The following is a 20,700-nucleotide window of genomic DNA, read 5'->3' as shown; positions in this document are numbered from 1 at the left end:
TTATTATTTTAAAAGATGAATTCACATTTAAATATTCCTAAAACAGGTACATACGTAATAACATATTTGAAATTTAGAAACTAATAATAATATTGTAAACCTAGTGGCAAACTCTATAGCACTACCAAAAAAGAGGGTATAAAATAAAAATGATATATTCAATGATTATTCAAAATATAAAATGCAAACTGCACTTTTAATGGATGTTGTAACAATTTAGAATTATTCAAATTTCATGAATACTTGTCTGTAAGTCTATCAGCAGAAAAATCCTACTCTGTAAGTCGATTGAGATGTAATTGGTTCTTTACAATTGCAAAATGAAAAGTTTTTGTTGCATCTACAATCAGAGGATTCCAACTTATAATAAAAGCAAAAAAAAGGCCGATACAATTTCTGGAGTTCCATGTTGATATCTTTGAAGTAAATAGAGAAGCTGAGTAGCTGATCAATCTGCAGACGCATTAGGTTTTGTTTTTGAAGAAAATTTCATTTTTATTTCTCTTACATGTAGTAACACAAAAAAACACACACACTCACCTACACATAAACATAAAGTACAGGCACTAGAGTGGTATGGAAATTCGATCCTCTTCGCCAGGTGTAAATCAGTTCAATTACTTTGTATTCTTAGCGACATCATTAGTAAACTCATCAGTACTATGTCATTAGTCCAAATATTGGCTGAAGAGGTACTGGCATATAGTTGGCTGACATTTTCGCAAGAATAAATGATTCAATGAAACGTGTTATCATATCTTAAATACAATAAAAGTAATATAAAAAATATAAATGGTACAATCATTATTTTCATCATAAGAATTGGAGGATACTGATTATTATCTATACACTAAATTACGATCTGTTGCTAGTTCATAAAACTTCCCTACCTGCTCTAACTTTAAAGAACCTGCTCCTAGATCAAATTATTGATGAAATACTGTCAAAAAAATCATTGAAAGCTGTACTGTAATGATTCCAATATGCTTCTTCCATTTTTTTTCTTATTCATATGGGATTCAATTTTTCATATAAATGGAAGTATTTTAATTTTAATTCTATACACAGAATACAGAGCTGCCGGATGACATTGCTACTTGAGAAGCAATATTCTATTTCACAATACCAGAGTAATAAAGTTAATTAACCGGTCATTTTCCAACAAGTCAAAATCAGGTCGATAAATAACAAATATACAGATAAAATATCACAAAATTTATAAAATATCTCCGTGTATCGTTCTGACATTCATCTTTCGTTTCTTCAGCGTCTCTTCTTTTTCTCTTGTTTTCGGAGTCTATGAGGCCGTCTGGGTGTTACTTGAGGGCTGTTTTCGGAGCATTCAACGTCACTGGGATCGTCCTGTGAAACATACCGATTATACTTCCTGATTATCCGTTAATGAACACAAATTCTTATCACCTTTAGAGCAGTCACCCCGTCCGATGGTCCTGCCTGGTAGACTACAATTGCCAGGAGACAGACAATTTGAAATACAGCTCCCAGGTAAAGACCAATTCTCAATAATTGCTCAAACAAAGTTTCCTCTGTAGGCAACAAAAGCCTCTTTATTTGAGGGTCTGTGTCAACCATCGCAGTGCTTTCTGAAAGAAAGAAAACATTGTAGATATGGAAGCTGATATGACAGTAACTACAGTCTAAATCTGTACAGGTATGTTGGATGTGGGTTATTTGCAAACTGTTTAGATTGAATAAATAAATTTAAAAATCAACCAATTGGTCGCTTCTTTTAAACTGCTAATTTTTTAAGGCTGCCAAATAAAAAATCAGGAAAATTATCAAAATGTATGATGTGAAATGTGAATAAAGTTGGGGATACATAATTGTGAACAAGAAATAAAGAGATTCATTGTTTTCGTCAACAGAGTGAGTTTTACCTCCGACTTGCAAGTGTTGAATCTAAAATCTGACGGCTTGATTCATTAATCTGTGTTAAAAGATATTTTTTAATAGCAAAACGTGCAGAAGTTCAAATGCTCGAACGTGATTCGTGCGAGTAGAAGCTTAGTGTTTATTTTCAGCACTCCTTTTTGGGTTCAAGGTTTTCCACTCGGTTATTTTTTTGTTATACAATCTGGCTGAAGCATAGAGCAGTGAACAGCAGCATACAGCAGCCGGACGATCAGTACTGTGTTCTTTAAAAAGTAGCGGCGAGCTTCGCTAAACACTTATTATCTCTTCCAGTAATAATCCGATTGGATTCAATTGATACTTGTGTAAATACGACAATATACCGCATGCCATTCAGCACACAATAACTATCATTACATGCCTATGTGTCTTCGTAGATTGCTCTATTATTAAAACATATATGCCGTGTGTTGATCAATAATCCAAGTATTAAATCGCCGAGGGCCGAGCTAAGCGTTCAGAATCTGTCTGCGAATACTCCGATCTGAAGTTGCATGATGTTCAACAGTACTGCCAACATCGTCATTTGTCATTGTTGTTGCTCGGAACAGTCGCTGCTGCGGCGCACGCAGAGACAGCTTGTAATTTAAAACACTGCAAGCTTTAAGCGTTACATGAAAAAGTGTTGAAAAAAAATTTGAGGCCTCACTTTTACAAACATGTGCATATCCGAAAACCTCATCAATGCACGATTTATGTCGAATAAGCAAAATGTTCGTGTGAGAGATGCGAGTTCTTCCAGCTGAAGTTGGCAACAAGATATGTAAACTCTGAGGCAACCGATTACAGATGGCGCTGCGAAACTATGAAAAAAAGAACTAATGAATAATTGCGTTTCGGCTCAAGCGCTGACTGCCGGATCCTACTTGTACTAAATTCACGACTAAAATTCGCAATAAATAACTGAAAATAATCCAAAAATCGATTGAATATAGCTTGGGATAAAATTCGCAGTACATTACTTTTCCCCAAATTTAAGCGGAAAGATCTCCCGCTGTGCAATCATGGTGAAAATGATTGTTGCAAGAAACACTTTCGAATGTATGCGCCGAGACAGCAGCGCCGGAAACCGTCTGGGTTCGAGGCTTCGTTGCTCGGGAGTCCGTGGATGTGGACCTTTGTTTTGTACAGAAGAATGGCTGCCATCTTTAGTTTTCGATGGATGTTTTCCGAAGAGTTCGTGAATTCTTATATTTATTGCGGTATTTAATAACGTAATTAAATCTAAAATAGTGAGATAACGTTCAGCGCGATGTAACGAGTGCTTAATGCTCATCAATTTAAGCTGCCCTAGTGTCAATTCCGTTAAAAAATGCCTGTGTTTACATCCAAGTTTGAAGTGAGCTTCTGTATTCCTGTCATATTAAGGTAAGAAATTAACAACTTACCATTATTATCGTGCGAATCGATGTTATATTTTGGTATGCGGTTATTTCGCAGGCAATTATGCCCGCAAACTAACAATCAAACACCCCAATACGGCGACTCGAATTGTACACGGCATTTTTCATTTCTGACGTACAAACCAAGGTTTTAATATCAATTTTACCACGATTACTGAGTAAAAATTACTATTCTCATAGTTTTTAAAGGTTGTTCATTATCCTCCGACTGTTTCCTCAAAAACTCAATATATATTTTCGATACATTAAACTCACACCTAACCAAGTAAACGTCCCTCGTACGTTGAGCTCGTCAACTTGACGGAAAAAAAATTACTCCCTTTTGCACTTTTGCCGATCAACAATCTCTTCGATCATCCGATTTTTTGGTTAGCTTTTTTCTTCGTCAAACATTATAAATTTTCTTTTTCACTCTTGTATGATGGCAGCAGTGCCTGTTGAAGTAGCAAGCAAGGCCAGGTCAACCACATTGTACATACACACACTTGCTTCATAAATCCAACTTCCACAGCAATCAGCCTTATTTAAACTTAGTTTGTAATACTTAGAATTATCTAAAACCTTCAGCTCGAAGTATTGAAGACATACTTTGCTTCTTCACTCGTCGAATCACTACTACTGTCAGGTGTTTCTTCTATCGAAACCAGCAGGTTCTGTAACTCTCATATTAGCACACTAACAGTTCGATATTTCTATCAGTGAGAAGATAAACATGCACCTAACTAATTTGTCGTATAAATTTTAATCCATGAGTGGTAAAATTTTCTCAGTACAATTTCAGTTTCTAATCTGTGCAGATCAATTTCTTCACATAACCACTGTTCGTCTTATTCGTTGCACGTAGACATTGGAATGAGAAAAGGGGTTACAAACCTGTCAAACGCAGTCAAGACTTTCTCAAAACTTTTGCGTTTTCAATATGATTAGCCTCGTCTCCTTGAAGTTCTAAATTTCGTTGTACGATACGATTCCCCTAGCATTTGCATCAGGAGAGACGAGGACATGCTCTAAAGCCAAACCATATGTTTAGGGTCTGCAGTAATCTTTGACTGTTTTTATATGTGGCTAACACAAAAGTTTGCTGGATAGCTGACTGTAATCCTTTGTCGATCTAACCCACAAATAATTTCTATCTTGTGTGTATATTACCTGATTCAATGCTTGGAAAATGTCTTCATTTTTCAAGCCATCGCTGGAAAGTTTAGCTCGATGTTACTGCGATGAAAACTCGACAGAGGTTTCGAGGCAGGCCGAGATCATTAGTACGCCGTATAAAAGTACAAATAGAAACTTATTTGTGAATTACTTTCATACATCGCCGCTTTTTCTCGTATTTTATTTATTGGTTAACAGGGCAGTGAGGAACAGGTTTTCTAAAATGAATAACATTTGAAAAGAGTTGAACCCATAAAACTCGTTGATTCGTTGTTGCAATTGTAAATCATTAATGTATACATTTCGAAAAAATCAAAAATACGGATGACGTTTAATACGAAGTGAAATAATGAATAATACGGTGATTCATTGTTGCGATTTTAGAGACTTAATTGGCTGTATCACGAAACTAAAAAGTAATAATTAGATTTATTTCACCTGCAAGTCAAAGTGAAAAACCAACCAATGTAACGATGAAAAAAAAAAACAAAAAAAAAAAAAATACCAGAAATAGCGTTGCGTTACAGAAATTGTGAGACGTATGTGATTTTACTTCCATTTTCGTTATACAGTAAGCGTAGCAAATTTTTAGGTTAGGTTATGAAAAATGAAAGTGATATAATTTTCGTCGAAACTACAAGTATAAACAATTGAAAGACGTCGAAAGTTCCAATATTCCGTCCAGGCGGCGCTCTGTTCGTAGGTTGGCAGCCATGTTGTTGGTTTCTTGACTACCACTTTACTCCTCTCTCTCTTGTTGCCCTCTCTTCCTCTCTTTTCCCTTTCTACCTCCCTTCTTCCCATCGTTGCTAACCTGCGCCGCGGTGTTTCAAACTCATCGATTTTTAAGCACGCCATGATACGATTCCCCGCTTTTGAGAATAAACCTAAAACCAAGAATTCAATTCTTATTTGCACAATATCATAATACAGCTGTAACAATACCAATCACCCTTCAATAAATTTGTTCATTCATTTTTCTTCTTACACAATGTTTTATCATCTATTAATCTCTCGTGCTGTATACATATAAGGAACAGATTGTGTAGATTTCCGGGTTTTACGTCACGGTTAAAACGTTCGTTGCTGTTTCGTTCCTTTCGTGAATGAGAAAACCAGGATTTTTTTTCGGCACATATTAACAATCAGATAAATGATGTAGAACAATATCATCAGCACGACGTTGTTGTCGCTTGGATGTATGCTATACCATTATTGGTATATTATCTCATTGTCAGAAGGAGAAACGTACAGATATTAGAACCCGTAAAGCTCATGTTATACTATTTTATTTTCATACGCTATATTTACCGCAGCACGTAGTATAGATACGTATACCTATAAATGTATACAAAAACGCGCAGCATGGGTAACTTTTAATGTGAATAACGTTTTTCAATAATTTACAGCAAAAGTGTACTAAATATAAATATACATATTTCTCGAGCTTTATATTTAAACCTTACCGACACCGCGGCGACTGTGGCGGCAGCGGCGGCTAGAAAATAAATTACAAGCCTGAGTTAGATTATTATCTAATCTTGAAGAATGTAGGTTTTTTTTCTTCTCTATTTCCATTTTTTTTTTGTTTTTTTTTTTTTGTTTCTTTATCTCCTTTATTTTCCGTTGTTCTCTTTGCTACGCGGAAATGACTGTTCCTCGGGACAATCCGCGCCACATTGTAGATCAAAAATGCGGCACGAATATTACAAGCGATGAAACGCTAAATCGCATCGAGGCGTGTTCGTATCGTTTCGCATCAAATAAAACGATTTACCATATGCGAACACTCGGAACTTAAGCTTATACATGTGATAACATGTGTCACGTTACCATGCGACTCGTATATTATAATGTTCGGATTCGTTCTTCCTTCGTTCCTCTTCTGCAGCTTCTGTATTTATTCCGATAGAAGATAATAATACAACGTATACGTACAGGAAATTATACATACACATACATACATATATACATATATATGTATATACTTGCGGCAAAATCGTTTGCGTATACCGACGATGAGAGGTATGTTTATATATGTGTATATATATACCTATCAAGGCCGCGTGAATGTTTTTAAAAACCGTTTTTCATGCCTTGGAATGTCGCGCTCGTGATGATCGTCGTTAAGTAGCTGACAATGCGACTTGTCGCGATCATTAAATAAATGATTGCTTTCATTTCGATATGTTATGAAGAACCTTGTGCGTAGGTTTCTGGCTGTAATGTAATGATAATAATTTTCAAAATTCTGCCGGCATTTTACCGCTGTTCTTACCTATTCAAATATTATATAATGTAAATAATTTTTTTAGAATATTTTTATCGTATATTTTACGATGCGAATGTTTTCCGATTGGTTAATACGCTAGAAAGAAACGACACCAAACTCGAAGAAGAATAAGAATAAGAATAAGAATAAGAATAAGAAGACTCAAAACAACATCGAGGTGGATCAGAGAACAAAGCGTTCTATCTGCATAATATGTGTACAGGTATATACGTGGAATGTCAATGTATTGTACATACCATCGCGAATATACACGTGCCGTAATGTCGTATAATATTAATGTATACATGTAGTATGTATGTACTGATCGCAATCCGGCTGTAATGTAGAGGGTGAGGGATATATTTCATGGTCATTGTACGTGGGTAACTTTGAAATTGTTTGACATTTTTTTGGGACACAATGGTTCTTCCCAATTTATTTCTGAAAAAAAAAAAAAGTATAGAAGAAATTGTTCCAACCGTTTCGACACGATGACTCAATATTCAAATTTGAATTCAAAGAACTTCAAGACGAATCAGTAATTCACAGTGCTCACGAGACTCACTCGGCGCTACCCTTTGTCTAAAAACATTCGTATTTGGTAAACAGAAAAATAGACGGAATGGAGTTTTTCAGATAGGATTGTTTGTTTTTGTTTCCCCTCGCAATTTTCAATCAAACTAACTCGCGTTTATGAGAACGAGCCCTATTTTACATATATGTAATTTATATGTGAAACAGAAGCAAAAGTTTAAATTGGAGAATTGAAGAGTCGAGCAAATTTTGATTAAAGTACATACTTTGTGAATAGTGAAAATTATGAAGTACTTATACATGTATATACCCGCTGTAAATGGAATTTGGAAAAAAAAAGTATACCCATATCGGAAATATATATATATGCGTCTACAATATCTCTCAATCTCATCATCATCATTCTAACGAATCGCTTATACTCTCCCAAACCTCTTTAGGCGAGGTGCGTATTTATAATATCTATACCTATGTATATAAGACAAGCTTCTATGCTGGCCTCTATAGTATCCTCTGATTTTAGTTCACGTCTAGAGTTGAATCTCATCGGGAGAGCGAGAGAGAGAGAGAGAGAGAGAGAGGAAGAGAGATGTGGTATATATGTATAATAATTCTCTGACGGTCGGAACGTTGCTTCATGGATTTTAGGCTCGCAATGAGAGTAGTAGGCAGAAGGCAGCTCTCGATGTATAACAGAACATAGGGATAGCGTGTTTCATCTCACGCATTATTCGTGTGTAAACATGATGCGTGTATAGGTACACGCAACAGTGTTTTGACGAACGGATGGGGGCGAACGGCCGTTATTATTATTCACATCCGTATCCCAGTCGGCAGTTCGATTGTTATACCGCCATTTTATGTTACACAATGGCGTGAGATTGTTTTGCCGTTTTCTTTTAATGTTTCAACCCCCCCCCCCCCCCCCCCCCCCCCCTTCAATTTCAATATATTTTAATTTCCTTCGGTTTAAGGAAGTATAAGGAAGATGAAATAAAAATTTCTCCAATTTCTAAACAATTCTTCGCTCGTCAGAATATGTGGAAAAATAAACAGTTCCGAGAAATTGGGTTTTCTTAATTTTTGTCATTATAAATAAACAAACTTTTCAACGAATATTCGACAGTTCTTATAAATTTTCTTTACTCATGACATGAAAGCTGATGAGATTTTTTTATTCAAGTTTTATAGTCTCACGTGTTACTTGGATGTAAACAAATAAAAAAAAAGTACGAGCCTTTAAATAAATCCAATTCATAACGGTTTTATATAAACCATCATAAATAAATCTTGTAAACGATCCGAGGGTTATTCGGTACAGGTAAATAAAAAAAAAAAAAAAAAAAAAAAAAATTCTATATTCAGTTTTAGTCGGAAGTACAAAGAACAACGTGATATAAAAAAAAACATTAGATTTACGCTTCGGTACTATGATTACAGCAGTATACAATGATGTATACAAATCATCTCACTCCTAACGTTTTCAAGCATTATACAATATTTATAGAGTTTCGAAATACCCAGGAACCCTTGCGAATGAGGGTGCGACGTAACCTAATAGACAAACTGTATAACGTATTCACTATACATACATACATACATACATACATACATATCTACATACATCGTGTCGCTTATATCGATGCATTCAAACGACGAGCGCGGCGCAGGGCGCTCCGCGGCTAAATTCATTCCGGTGAACCCGTCGAGTGACGTCACAAACGCACGACGAGATACGACGGTATCACCGGCGTCGCCGCGTCCGTGCCCCGACCTACGCCCACGGATGTGTCGGGCGACCCTGTTTTGTCAACCGAATTGCGTCCTCAGCGCCCCCGATTTCCATCCTATAGGTATGAACTTCCTGCCGACGCGCAGCGAAGCTCTGCTTGCGGGGGCGTCCGACACGTCCGTGGCCTTTGACTAACAATAAGGGTCGTTCGCCACGAATCGAGGGCGCCGAGCCCAAGGAGGGGGGGGGGGGGGGGGGGGGGGGGGGGGGTTGGTTCTTTCGAAACTCGACGCCGGAGGGCGACACCGGCTTACAAATAGAAACTTCGATCCATAGAGGGACATTGATATACTTTGTACGGTTGCGGAGAGGAAAGGGAATCGTCGATTTTAATTATTTATCGTCAGCCCTGTCTATACAGACCTGCCTTTTTCTTTTCTTTTCACTTCTTCTCTTCTCTACATGTGTATAAATAAAATTCAACCTCTCTCTGTCTTAACTGTCCGTAAGTTCGGTTTAATAACTCCAGAACTACTGAACCGATTTTGATTATTATTTTTCTATAGATAGCTACAATGTCTGGCCAGGTTTTAGGATATATTTTTTTTACAACTAGATCAATAGTTTTAGAGGTTAAGGATATTTGGAGGCAAAGTCGGAACGGGAACTCTTACCGATAGAGCAAAAGTTATGTTTAAGAGTTTTGAAGGTCTTGATGAACTCTGCAAAAAATTCGCCAGAGCATAATGACTAAGTATAATAGGTAGTTTTCGTACGAGATACATTTGAAAATCTTGACGGGCGGAACCGCAACGGGCTATCAGTTAGTTTTGTTATATTATACCTAGAATTGATCACTTATGTGTGAAAAATTTTTAGTTTTTGGGTTTGTTACTAGTGTAAAAACGCCTGTAAATATTGTAATCCGCTAACTAGAGTATGTAGAAGGAAATTCTTAATTCTCGTCTAAATTTCTGTATTTTACTCACCAAGCCGTTATCTTGTATATTATTCTACACGTAATAAACATAATAAAGAATTCACGCTTGTCTGCGTTTGTCGGTTTTAGGTTCTCCTTTGTCCAAGAGAGAAAGCCTCGTACCTATATGTTTTTATTCCGTATTTAAATTCATCTTGACATACTTAAACCCATATGTGTCTTTGCTAGGAATCCGGAGTCCGGGTTTTAAATAACGATTCGTCGACCGAATATCCGGCTGTTTTCCTGCTCTGAGTTGTAATTATTCGTGCTCTCGTGTCGCTGGAGGTTGACTCTGTGCAAACTTTTTTAATTAACTAGTAATCTCGGCGATGACACTACAGCTATACCCATGTACACGAGTTCGTTGTACAATACTTCGAATTTCTACAAAAACATGTAATTTTACCAGATCTCCTATTTTTATTATATACATTCTCTGCTACAAAATTTATACAATCATATCATAGCTATACTGTATATATATATATATATATATATGGATTTTTTTTTAATCATATATTTCAAGTCCCGAGGACAATGGTTTGAAAAAATTATCGAAAAAATCTCGCATTCATTTTCTGCGAATTCGTCATCAATCTGCAAAGTACTTACACAGTGCTGTATCGATATCAGGTGCCGCAGGCTGCGATTATTACCACGTTAAATGTTACACATCGCACACCCACATGTACCCTCTGTACTGTCAAAGTTACACATGTATATACATAATAGTTAGCATGCTCTGCATCGAATCGCGTGCGGCGTAATCAGCGATGACGATATCTAATTAAAAATTGATACGTGCCTTATTTTAAATTAAAAATCTTATCTTCACCAGCGTGAGGGAGATCGGCAATACGGCACTGGCTGTAATGTAGTTTGCCTTTAAAAAAGAGGAAGATAAGCATCGATTTTCTTATTCGTACAACACCTACACCGCATACTCTTCGGTTCAGAATTAAATCGCCTTTTCCTGCATCTATAATCATAATAACTGTATACATACATACACACTTGGATAAAAAAAATTAGGAGCGCGATTTTATTGCGTATTAGCAAAAGGCATGGTGTTTGAATTTCTCTGTGAAACTAGACACTCATCGTTTAACTATAATATACTATACTTAGGTATATACATATATATGTAATATTCTATTGCGCTGTGAAGAGTAAAGCTCCGCTGTATAATTGTATCTTGTTAAACCATATTTGTAAAATCTTTCTTCGAGCTCTACTGACAATCACGTGTAGCACTTTACCATGATAGACTGCACAAAACGCGCAGATTTCACAAATTCTTTTCATGACAAAACTATTGGAATGGTTATGATAATCAACGAATAACAAACTTGAACGTCGAGCTTAATTCCTGCAGTTTTATGCGCATGATGCGATCTCCAGTTTACAGACACAATATCGCAATTAGCTATAAACTATTCCAATTCAAGCATCGGGATTGAGAGTTTTTGCGTACAACAGCTAAACATGGAAATTTAGCAACGATTTAAAACGTTATAAAATTTATAAATATTGTATCGAATTTGCGGTGTTCATGATTAAAAAACATTCGTTATCGTATATTTTTTAACGATGAAGAAGAAAAAGAATCATAATTGACGCAACTGTTTTGCAGGTGCAGAATAGAAGAGATAGAAAAAACAAACATTTGTTATACATACCGTGCATACAAACATTCATACTTACATGTATGTACGTACATTACGGCAATGCTTGCATTTCATCGAGCAAATATCGATTAATTTTCATCATATTACGTGTAATAGTAATTACTTTATAATAAAAGTCGAGAGAAACGTTAATTCGTTTTTACTTTGTCATTTCATTCGCTTTGCGGTATTTTTTTTTTTTTTTTTTTTTTTTCCCATACTCATATTGTATATTATAGTAGCAGATGCGCGTCAAATGCTCAATTTTTCTCAAAATCTGTTCTTCATCTCGCTCCACGGGTGGTTTAAGAAAAAAAAAAAACAGAAAAGAAAATGGTGGCTATGAGTAAAAAGTAACTATTCACATATGTATGAGGCAGGTATTCGTGGTTCACGATCTGACCTTTGAACCCGCTTTTATTCCACTCGCTTATTTTCTGGTATTTCTCACAGCTCAAATGATAAGCTGTGCAGTAAATATCCTGCAATATATATATATATATATATATATATATATATATATATATATATATATATATATATATATATATATAATTATAAAAAAGAAAAGTTATACATTTATTCTTTATTTATACTTTTATTCAAATTCAAATAAAATTTTTTTTTTTTTTCGAAACAACAAAACGGTAAAGGTTTTTTTTTATTTCGCATTCAAGTTATATGTATATGCAGCTGCACGTATCGTTAGTTCAAGGTTCAAACTTTGGGAATTTTTCTTAAATACCGTTTTGTGAACAGCTACGCGTAAGATTTGTATTTATTATATATGTGTACGTGCAGCGTTGATGTCAGTCTTCCGAAAATATCATACACGTGAGATTATAATATATGCGCGTATATAAACGAGGTTAACTTTGTTTACATATTACGTCTTTATCTGCGACGGAATTCTTTATTTTCTATTTTTATTTATTTATTTTTTTACCGTTTTCTTTTTCAATGTATGATGCATGTACACGTGTATAACGTCTATATCGAATACATTTTGTGCATTCCGAATGATTAACGAATTACGTTATGCAATATATGTACATAATGGATTATACACGTGATTACGTTGCATGTGTGTATGTATATGTGTATATATATATATATATATATATATATATATATATATATATATATATATATATATATGTGTGTGTATTAGTACGAATGATATAAATATATTTACATATCTATGTTTAATGTTTATTATATGTTTACATAATATATTATACACATGGGTATGTGATATATAATTTATATCATTCGTAATCTTATACATATATGACATACACGTAAGGCGGGTCGGTCGCGCAGTGAAAGTTCCAGCACGAGTTTTAAATCGAAGATCATGTTTCTTCTCCCGAGTTTCTTGTCGCGTTGTTGTTGTTATTATTTATTCTTCGTTATTATTACTGTTGTATATACATATGCATATACACCTTCACTTTCACCTTCGTGTGTGTATCCATTAGACCCGATTGATGCCTCCCGTTATAGGAATATATATATATATATACATATATATATATATATATATAATCGCTACTTGGAATAATCGGGATCGTTACAACTTCTATATTATATAAATTGCATAAGAATAATTGAACCGGTGCGAAATACATTACAGCAAGTCTGCTCGGACGTTGTGGCGTGGCAGAAAATTGGATTCATGCATACTCGTGTTTGTTGCCAATTTTCTAAACAGATTATACGACTCAAGACACGTTTTGTATACGTTATAATGTAGAAATTTACGAGATAAAGATGGGTGGAGGGCAGAAATTGAGAAGATGTTAGTTATAATTGTGCACCTCCATATACATATTATGCTTTTGAATACTTACAATGAAATTTTCAAAATTAATGACTCTCTATGTGTATAAGTCATTGTGAAACAGGTATATTATATACAGTTACGTCAGTGGCCTTTATACATCTATTTATTAACTGAGGTACATACGTAATACATATAACATACATTATTATACCTGCAAGCATTAAAACACACAATTGTTTATTATATTTGTGCAAATATATATGTATATAATAACGTTGTAGCCTTTTGTATATTCTACTTATTCATTTACACGTACTTTACATTCACGCGGGTGTTTTTTTTTTATTTTATTTTTTATACACGTATAACGTAAGATGTACGAGCGCTCGGAGCGAACGATAATCCGGGAGTTTCAGAAGGAAACATACCGGGGATCATAAAGTGGAGGAGAAATACGAGTACTTTAGGAATAAACTAAACGCAAGATGCGAACAAGAACCGGTCGACCAGCGACAAGTCACGAACGAATAGGTCCAACCCAACCATCGTATTAAGGGCACCGGTTCACTTTGACCAATGGCAATAGTATAAATACAGATTCGGTAGAGCTACACGTTCCAATTGACATTCCGAGAGGCTGGATTCTTTCTTTACTACATGATGACTGTATTTTGTAACTTATAAAAGGATTAAAAAAAATAGAAAGAAAGAAAAATAAATTTAAAAAATAGAGGAACAAACTTGTCGTGTGAATGAAAGTTTCATTCATTCGTTTCATTATCAATTATAATATACATATTTATTATAATATATATATTATATTATACATATTATATTATACATATTATATTGCAGCTGAAATGTGTTCTTGCATTTGCAGTGAGCTCCGTTGTAAGACCTTTATTATTGATGGTTCGGTCTTGTGATTCAATTTTCAGGCTTATACACGTAATTTTTCATTATTTCGATTCAATATACCCGCATCATCGTTTAACACGCTTTCATATACGTTAGTATGCATGTTTTTTGGGGGGCGAGGGGGGGGGGGGGGGGGCAAGGCAAGGCAAGGCAAGGCAAGGCAAAGGAGATACCTAAGGAAATACTTGGTTTTCGAGGACTCTAATAAGGTAAAGCGTTTTTTTTTTTTATTGTAACCAAAGAAAATAAAAATGACTTTCAGACGTCGGGGAAAAACAAAATTTTTTTGAAAATTCATAATAATGCTCAACAATGTTTATAGAAGCCATTTTTGACTATTTAAAGAATGTTTTGAAAAATAAAATATTTTTATGAAGTTTTAAGGGTACCCCATTTTGCCCCCCGTCCCCTACCCCGTTCTGCCCACCCCTCCCCTATATACAAGTATCACACATTTTATTTACGCACACGTAACCGCCACGTTTTGCATATACTAGCGTTGCTGATAGCGTATAGTATTGTGTATGGTTTCCGTTTGCGTGAACCGCTTTCCTGTTTATGGTCACATGTACGTTTTATACGTACGAGTGAGAGAGAGAAAGACAGGGAGAGGGGGAGATAGAGAGAGAGAGAAAGAGAGAGAGAGAGAGAATGAGAACCACGTTGCTTATTTATACTTTGTGGCAAGTTTCACAATGAATGACGGGGAAAAAGGAGAAGAATTAAGAAAAAAACGTGAGCTGCGCGGGCGTTTCAGTGGTTTGAGCATATGTAGGGCGCGGTTTTATTATCAAACTGATGAATTTACACGAGGATGACTTCTTTTTCGTGGCGTGGATGCATCTTTTATGACGAATCAGTGATGCAGTTTCTCTCAGTTAATAAATCCTGTGCTCGGAATTCGTTGCCGGCGTTACACAAGGATGGCCTGAAACACTGACTGCAATTGGTGTTTTTTCATTTCTTTTCGACAGTATTGGTCGAAGGAATAATAAAGATAGGAACACGTTCGTCAGTGCAATTAGTGCATCAACAACACAAAATTCCCATTAGTCTAAGCCCCGAGTTGTTATTGGTCTTCTTATATTCATCAAACTCTATTTATGACTATCAGCGAAGATAGGATATCGGCCTACTTATATATGTACATACATAATAGTCATCGTTGAGTTTTGTCTTAAACCGATGTCCATGCGTGATGATGATTTTTTATAATATTAATTACTAAACCTTTGCTGGAGGCACTGTTTGAGATATGCAGAAAAAAAGAGTCAAGATAAAAACGATAACAACGATCACAAATGAATTTTAAGTGCACTTTTATAATATGGGCGAAAAGAAACAACCCTCTCAACACACTTTTCACCACATCTTGATCCCTTCTTGTTTCACCATGCAGTTTACCTACCTCTTATACATACGTGCAGTAGTAGGTATTGTAGTCCAGATCACCAACTCGGCTCGCTCCGCACGTGTATAACACAATTCACCGCAGGTCTCGTCCTCTTCCTCCTCCTTCTCCACCTTTTTGTCTTCTCTTTAACTTGTTGAAGTTGGGAAATACGCGAGAAACGTACCTGCATAAATGTAACATATATATAACATACACACACACACACATATATATATATGCTGCACAATGTATGCAGGTATCGCCGGATATCGCTCTGTGTTGTCTGCGGGCTGTATGGTTTCAAGGATCGATAGGCTCTCGTCTCTCCTTCTCCCCCTCCTCCTCTTCTTTACACGTCGTTTTTCTCTCTCCGGCTCTCCCGCTCGCTACAAACATTCTACTTTTTTCATCCTCCCACCCAGCGTAGCAGAGCCTCAGACTAGACAGAAAAGAGAAACAGAAGAAGAAGAAGAAGAAGAAGAAGAAGAAGAGGAGGAGGAGAAGAGTAGCAATACCGGTTATTGGCGAAGAGACCACTTCTTTTCTCCACTTCGAACTCCGTACAAGAGGGCCGAGAAGGGACCCAACATTCGTCGTAGGTCCCATTGTCCGGCCTGTAGTATTTCGTTATACATATCCTTCTTTCCTACTCCTCCCCGGTGTTTCGATTTACTGTTGTTATTATACTGTGTATAATACTTTAACGAGAAAAAGGGCTTACCTTTGACTCCAAACGTTCCTTAGGACAACTCGCGTCATTGCCACGCGGTGCATCATGGACCCAAAATCAACTTTCATCACTTTTTACGTTATATACGTCGATATCTGTATGATATATTATATGAGGTGTGAAATTTTACACGATCTTGTCAAAATCCTTGCGTGTAAATCTTACGCAATTGTAGAATCGGCAATACCTATCTGCGTATGAACTACGTATTTGAACTTTTGACAATTGACTGGCTGGTTGAAAGCAGGCGTTGGGTTAGTCAGAGTTCAATCAGATACAAGTAATATTCGTTGATGCCTCAACCTTACGGCTAACTTGTTTTCGGTCCGAAACAAAATGCTCGTTCGATTCTATTTAAATACGACTTATGTGAGACGATGATTTCCGATTCTATCACGTCGGCTGCATCGCCACTCGTTAATTGTCACATAATTTGTAAAGAATCGAAGTCGCGTTTTGTTTTGAGACCGAAAACAAGTTAGCCGTAAGGTTAACGAATATTATTGTACCTAGACGGTGTGCCGTTTTTGGCATCGTAAATCCAGGTAAGGTTGTTGTGATGCAAAAGATTGTAACAGAGAGAACGATGACTTGTTTCTTTCCTTTCTTTGTTTCTTTCGGACGCTTCTCATTCAGTTGTATCCCCGAGGGGTTTTGGCATGATTTAATAACCGTTATAATCTTACAAATGTCTACGGTCTAATGGCCATTGTGCATAGCATATATATATATATTATACAAATGATATACACGGTGCTGATGAGAATTATTTTTGTTTGTAAATTGTATCGAATCAATGCAGGGTCGAGGGCCGCCAAGTAGGTCGCTGCAAATCCCATCGCTATGCCAACTAAACGCAAGGCGACGACCACGACGACTTACACGGCGCTCATTCACTCGCTCGCTGCTACTCGCTCTTACATTAGTGTCTAACAACTCTGCTCTGCCTGCAGCTGTATAATACGTATTATAGGTTTATCCACTTTGCTGCACGCCAGTTTGCGCGTTCCCTGTTTCACCGAATCGACTCAACTTGCACGCTGCTCCGTTTCATGCACAATGCATTACGCTCAGGTTCAGTTTGAATCTACCGATGTTATTCTTACGTCTATTTTTGACGTACATTTAACGCTTTGTTGGGTGTATCGTCGATCGCACCGCGCGGATTATTACACATCGTGAGATCCGGGTAAAAATAATTATTTCACATTCTATAATATACTTTGATGTGTTGTTCGGTTAACTTTATTCATCGGGCTTGTTTTAGATCGATTATTATATTGTATCGTCCAAATTAGAGGCTTCGATATTAACGCTCATTTATCGTCGAAAGTATAGTCGTCTTCTTAACATATCGATTAGGAAAAAATTTAAGGAAAAGGAAAGATGATGAAGAGAAACATATACGACGTAACAAAATTAATTGTGTTCTTCGGAATTAGATTGTAATACTTTTTCTTGAATAAATAAATATATATATATATATGTATATTTTTTTTTTTTTCAAGAAGAAGATCAAGAAGAATCATTTTGAAGAAGGCATGAAAATCAAATTACCGTTACTTTCTCGCAGCAGTTATGTTAAGGGTTAGTAAACTTTGAACGTACAGCATAATACGTACGTACTTTCTAATTCAATCGCGATACTTACTTGCGCGGTTGGTTCTCTTTTACTCTGCAGATATGTTTCTTCTACGTGATACTATAAATAAATGAAAGCAGGAAATGACAGTTTCACAGTATATATTTCAATGGAAGTACATACTTACGCAGGGATTAATGGCGGTGTAATAGCTGCAAAATTAGTGAATAAGGAAATGTTGGGATATATTCTTCCGTAAATATTTCCCGATCGTAGGAATCAAATTTCCACAGATATTCGTTTGAGTAAATTCCATATTGTTAAGGAAAATTCTTAATGTCCTAGTTGCCGTTTGCTGCGTGGATATTTTCATAATATAAATGCCGTGTCCTAGTGTAACTAACAGTATTTCTGAGAAAATCAAGTTTCTCGTTCTTTGCAGAATGACCACACCTGCCTGCATGTGAAATAACGTATAACGCCTATTACGATTAACTGGCAGTAAAACTGCAGGGTAAAATTAACCGCGTACTCCGGGTTTTTAGTCCAATCATAATATGAGGCTGATGTCAGTAACGTTAGCGTAAGAAAACATTTTGGGAAAAAATTTACTGTTTTGCAATATTGTAATATAAGTGAGTTTGAAGTGGCTAAATTTTGAAAATATGAATTATCGCTTTGCATTATTAAAATTTACTGCATTTCAGAGATTCCTAAAATTACGAAATAATCGGTTTTCCGAAACGTGAATCATTACAATAACGAGAAATTGTTGTTTCGCCGAAACGGCAAAAAAAAAAAAAAAAAAAAAAAAAAAGAACAACAACAACAACGCTTCCTTTGTAACTCTTTTCTTTACTTAAATGCTTTTCGAAGAATTTGAATTTTTTTTTATTCATATTCTCAATACTGGGTACTTGCCCCCCCCCCCCCCCCCAAAAAAAAATCGTTGAAACGCATAAAATGCATGGACTGTTTGTTCGATATTTAAAAATAGCCGGCATGCCGGCAGCTATTAGCATTTTTGAGCCATTTTCAACGTGAGGAGGCGTGCACATGATCAGCTCTATACACGCTCGACGGGGAGAATGAATTTTCTCATACTGAAACTCGTCGGGACTTTGTGGAATGGATCGATTGTTTACATTGAATTCTTCATCCTTCAGGTCATGCTTTCCCGTAGAAGTTTGGCACATTATTTATATAGCAATTCACAATAGTAAGCTTGCCGATTGTTCATCGGTGCAGTTTATCGTATGATAATTGCTTTACTTGAAACCAATACATATATGTATATCTGCAGTATATAATCTTTGGGAAGCGGCAATGTCGCGTGTAGTTGTAGTACATTGGAATTGATTCGCGAGGCCTGAATAATCAGTAATTAACTGCCTGAGCTGTGAATAGTATAAACTAGTTATTGTACATCGACGATGCATAAAATTATCCGATGTTCACTTGGCTGTTCGATTAATGAATCTATCAATGCTCTAACGGTGCAGCTTATATCTACGATATATATATTATGTATAATAAGCACACATACTGTTGTTTATTCGATTCAACTACCTCGTCTGAAACGTTAACAAGCCTTGACGTAACCTGCGTCCACTGCCTCAGAGCTGCTTGTATACTGCATTCGGATTTTTATCATATGTATGCGTACGATTCGCAAAAAAGAAAAAAAATCGTGTTACGTATATGTGTATATATGAATATATATAATTATTTGCGAAGCAACGAATTCTGCGTGAGTGAACGGAATCGTCGGCGCTTTGGATTATACCTACAGCAATTTGAACATGTTTAATGGAAATTACTTAATCATGGGTTATAATTAACGATTCCTTGAAGGTTGGCCTGATTAAGGTAACTGGGGAACCTCGGTACACGGATCTCGTTACATTCTCTGATGTTGACTGACAATGATATGCGGCGGAAGAACGCATGGATGGATGGATGGGATGGATGGATCGACGGATCGACAAACGGGGAAACATTCAACGTCGTTAGTTAAACAACGTACGCTTTTAGTAATCGTGCTGCGCAATTCTTTGCTCTTTACGCGATGCGGGGTGACTAATTTCTTTTACACAAACTGCGTATAAGCTGCTTTTCGTTATACCTACACATGAAACGTATCATCGAGGAATTGAGAAATATTCTGAAGCTGAGCTAATGCTAAAGGCTACCCATCAAGCTTATCTTTACTCACTCGACCGATGGGAATATGCCATTTTCAAGACATATGGTACCTACATACTTTTAGTCACGAGTAAAGACAGACACGGTTGACAACACAATGAAGTCATTATGCAGAGAAACAAGGCCTTGACTCGCGACTATCATTATTATTCCAGCTTATTCGTGTTACCAAGTCAAGAGCCGGCAAGCAATGCTGCAACTCTGAACGAGCCTATACACAGCCCATATTTGTGGTCGAAAATATTATACGTTTTCGTTATTCCTCAAAGCTTCTTACGATCGCGACTGAGCTTAGGTGTGAACAGTAGTTTAGAATCTGACACCATTTCGTTATTTCGACGTCGATTGTCGATCCATCATGTTTCTTTACAGCATTTGAAAATCTTGTACGAGGAGAAATTGGATTATG

At 36.2% G+C, this 20,700-nt stretch overlaps 2 protein-coding genes across 22 annotated transcripts in view; one reads left to right on the top strand and one right to left on the bottom strand.

Moving 5' to 3' along the window:
• Positions 1-502: 502 nt before the first annotated feature.
• On the bottom strand, positions 503-2,440 carry LOC124409210 (protein anon-73B1). Of its 6 annotated transcripts, none has more exons than XM_046886687.1 (3): positions 2,294-2,440; positions 1,423-1,604; positions 503-1,362 (listed from the first exon to the last, which is right to left on the bottom strand). In XM_046886687.1, the coding sequence occupies exons 2-3, from the start codon at positions 1,591-1,593 to the stop codon at positions 1,264-1,266; spliced, it is 270 nt and encodes an 89-aa protein (XP_046742643.1). In that variant the 5' UTR covers positions 1,594-1,604; positions 2,294-2,440; the 3' UTR covers positions 503-1,263. The 6 variants fall into 6 exon arrangements, with proteins under 6 accessions (XP_046742643.1, XP_046742645.1, XP_046742647.1 ...); XM_046886689.1 differs by having other exon boundaries at positions 1,423-1,600; positions 2,294-2,439; XM_046886691.1 differs by having other exon boundaries at positions 2,290-2,426.
• A 618-nt stretch (positions 2,441-3,058) lies between these two features.
• Positions 3,059-20,700, top strand: part of LOC124409204 (protein piccolo-like) — a 31,920-nt gene continuing 14,278 nt past the window's right edge. For 11 of the 16 annotated variants that reach the window (XR_006929502.1, XR_006929501.1, XR_006929500.1 and 8 more), the window contains exon 1: positions 3,059-3,300. The gene's annotated coding sequence lies outside the window, so the exon portion shown is untranslated. The remainder of the gene's footprint in view (positions 3,301-20,700) is intronic. The other 5 variants (XM_046886672.1, XM_046886671.1, XM_046886678.1 and 2 more) reach the window with 1 other exon arrangement.

Source organism: Diprion similis, chromosome 8 (assembly GCF_021155765.1).
Source record: "Diprion similis isolate iyDipSimi1 chromosome 8, iyDipSimi1.1, whole genome shotgun sequence".
Lineage (NCBI taxonomy): Eukaryota > Metazoa > Arthropoda > Insecta > Hymenoptera > Diprionidae > Diprion > Diprion similis.
The sequence above is the reverse complement of the archived record's forward strand: the minus strand, read 5'-3'. Positions and strand labels throughout refer to the sequence as shown.